Source organism: Fulmarus glacialis, unplaced genomic scaffold (assembly GCF_000690835.1).
Source record: "Fulmarus glacialis isolate BGI_N327 unplaced genomic scaffold, ASM69083v1 scaffold29759, whole genome shotgun sequence".
Taxonomy (NCBI): domain Eukaryota; kingdom Metazoa; phylum Chordata; class Aves; order Procellariiformes; family Procellariidae; genus Fulmarus; species Fulmarus glacialis.
In genome coordinates, this window is record NW_009231839.1 from 2,124 (window position 1) to 4,880 (window position 2,757).

At 58.0% G+C, this 2,757-nt stretch overlaps 1 protein-coding gene across 1 annotated transcript in view; it reads right to left on the reverse strand.

Annotated features, from left to right (window-relative positions):
- LOC104081830 (potassium/sodium hyperpolarization-activated cyclic nucleotide-gated channel 3-like) overlaps positions 1 to 1,315 on the reverse strand; it is a gene marked incomplete at both ends in the record, with an annotated part of 3,251 nt that extends 1,936 nt beyond the window's left edge. Inside the window, 3 exons of the mRNA XM_009584705.1 lie at positions 16 to 95; positions 570 to 731; positions 886 to 1,315. Of these exons, the coding sequence (XP_009583000.1) occupies positions 16 to 95; positions 570 to 731; positions 886 to 1,315 (672 nt within the window). The remainder of the gene's footprint in view (positions 1 to 15; positions 96 to 569; positions 732 to 885) is intronic.
- Between the last annotated feature and the right edge of the window lie 1,442 nt (positions 1,316 to 2,757).

The window sequence follows — 2,757 nt, forward strand, 5'->3', positions numbered from 1 at the left end:
TGGTCTGGGTTGCACTGTTGTCCATAGCCGATGCAGAGCATGTGGCTCATGGCCTTGAACAGGGCGTGCGAGTACTGCTTCCCCCAGGAGTCGTTCTGCAGACGAGGGAACAGTGGCACTGGGGGGTCTGTCAGAAGGAGCTGCTGGGCTGAACCCTCCAGCCTCCCCCTCCCCAGAGCCCCAGTGAGGAAAAGGTTTCTGACGTGTCCAAGCCCAAAGGGCAGAGCTCTGCTCCAGGAGCCATTGGGGACCGTGCAAAGCCCTGAGCCTGCACCAGCCCCTGCTTGGGGGAGGAGGCAGGAGTGCCCTGTTCCCTCCTGGCAGGACACGAGGGATTCCCCTGGCTGCTCCGACTCCAGCAGCAGCCAAGGTGGGCTGAGATGGGAAGGTGATGCAGAGATTCCCTCTACCCCATCTCACTGGTATTGCAGGGCTGTGACCAGAGAGATGCTGCTCTGCAGCACATGGACCCAGGCAGCTCCAGCCTTAGAGTATGAGACATGCAACCAAATCCTCTCCTTCCCCCAGGTAGGGGCACGGCCGGTATCGCCCCTGCCCAGGGCACTCACCACCATGCGGTTCATGGAAACCCAGCAGTCCTTGGGGAAGTCTTGCAGCATGGGCACCAGGAACTGGAGGCAGCCGTCCCAGTGACACAGCAGCAGCATCATGCCGATGAGGTTGAAGATCCTCACCACAGCACTGGCCAGGTCGTATGTCATATGGAAGATCTGGGGAAGAGGTAGGAGTGGAGCTACAGAGAAACTCTTTTCCCAGAACAGCCCTCTGAACCCCTGCCCACCAGCTGCTGTACCCCACAGCCAGGGATCCCTGACCTGGCCCGAGACCCTGACCAGGGGCCTTGGACCCCCAAGGGGTTCTCACCTCCTCCCACTGGTGGATGTAGCGGATGAGGCGTGAGAGGCGCAGCAGGCGCAGCAGGCTGAGGATCTTGGTGAAGCGGACGATGCGCAAGGCCCGGGCTGTCTTGTAGACATCAGAATCCACCTGGGTCTCCAGGTCAACGATGAGGAAGATGTAGTCAACTGGGATGGAGGAGATGAAGTCGACCAGGAACCAGCTCTTCAAGTACTTCATTTTGATGGTGTGAGGGTCAAGGATGATCTCCGTGTTGTCCTCCACCACAATGCCTGTCCGGAAGTTCAGCACCAGGTCAGCCAAGAAGAAAGTGTCTGAAAGCACGTTGAAAACGATCCAGGGAGGGGTGTTCTCATCCTTGAAGAAGGTGATGCCCACAGGCAGGATGATCAAATTCCCCACCATCAGGAGCAGCATGATGAGGTCCCAATAAAATCTGCAGGGAGGGAGCACAGTGGGTGGAGCGGGGCAGGGAGAAGTGGGGAGAGGCAGGACACAGGCAGTTAGAAAACAAACCCAGGATCAAAGTTAGAGTCCAACACAAGGCGGAGAGATAGGTGCTCAGGACACATGCACACATGCCTGTCCCCCACACATGACTAAGACCCTTCTGCTTGGCTGGGACACGCACAGGTATATATGTGCGGAGAGGAGCAATTCTGCACTGGCTCTTGAGGCAGAGCAGGGCCAAGGGTCTGGGAGAGCAAACATCACCCTGTGTGTGTAGGATCGGAGGGCTGTAGCTCGAGGAGCTTGGCTGTTGCTCCTTCCTCTCCTCGTGGCATGGCAGTGCATGCACACATATGCTCCTGCACCAAACTTGACATCTGCCCTGTGGAAAACTCAGGGAGGACGTGGGCTTTGCTCCCTGGAGCTCCCTGTCATCCACCACCTGGGCTGGCTTAGCAGGATTTAGAATAAGCTTTGCTGGTTATGCAAACAGAGCGCTGAGCTCCTGGGGTGGCCGAGGGACTCGGGGGCCAGCGAGGTGGTCAGGATTGTAGCATGGGCGAGCCAGGCAGCAGCCAAGCAAGGACAGACAAGTGCCATCACCACGGGGAAGGTGGGAGAAACATGTCTAGCCCCAAAGGGGCTGCTCGCAAGCACTGGGCAGAAGCTACACAGCCCAGGGCCTGCAGGACACCGTAATCCACCTTCTTTTTCTGAAAGTGGACAAGCTTAGAGGCTTCGGAAGAAAGGCAAGAGACACCAGGCAGTGGTTGATTAGTGTTTGGTTATGCCATGAAATTCAGCATCCCCATTCACATGCAAATGTGGCTGGGATGTTTTCAATCTTCACACAAACTCATGTAACGCCTTTCTTCACGAGGCCTGCAATGGCTCCTGCAACGGCTCGGTGGACTCCCAGGCTCCACACTCAAAGTCTTCATGGGTGCCTGGAAAAGCAAGTCTAGTTCCCACCTTTGGTTGCCCCCGTTAGCCCCAGCCCTGGTTGCGGGTATAGACCCGAATCTCCAAAGGCAACGTCAGAGCAACTCTTAGTGTCTCGTGGATCCAAACTGGCTTTTGCACATGACAAGAAGTGCCGGTGGGGCACAGGCACTGGGCTTTCTGCAGGCGGCGGGGAAGAGGAGGGAGAAGTCGTGGCACCACGTGAGGCTCCTTCAAGCAAGAGAGCAGAGAGGAGGGCACCACCTCCTCGGGGAGCACCCCCAGGGCAAGGAGCCTCACACAAATTAACACCTCCTTGTCCACAGCCACGGTTTGCTGGGGCAGGCAAGGAGATGCCAGCCAAGGCAGAAGGGGCCTGACCTGGCCGAGCAATCACCTCCTGCACCCCCACACCGTGCCCTGAGAAATGCCGTGCGCTGAGCGGGGAAACCGCCTGCCCCCCACAGCTGCCTGAAGCCGCCGGGA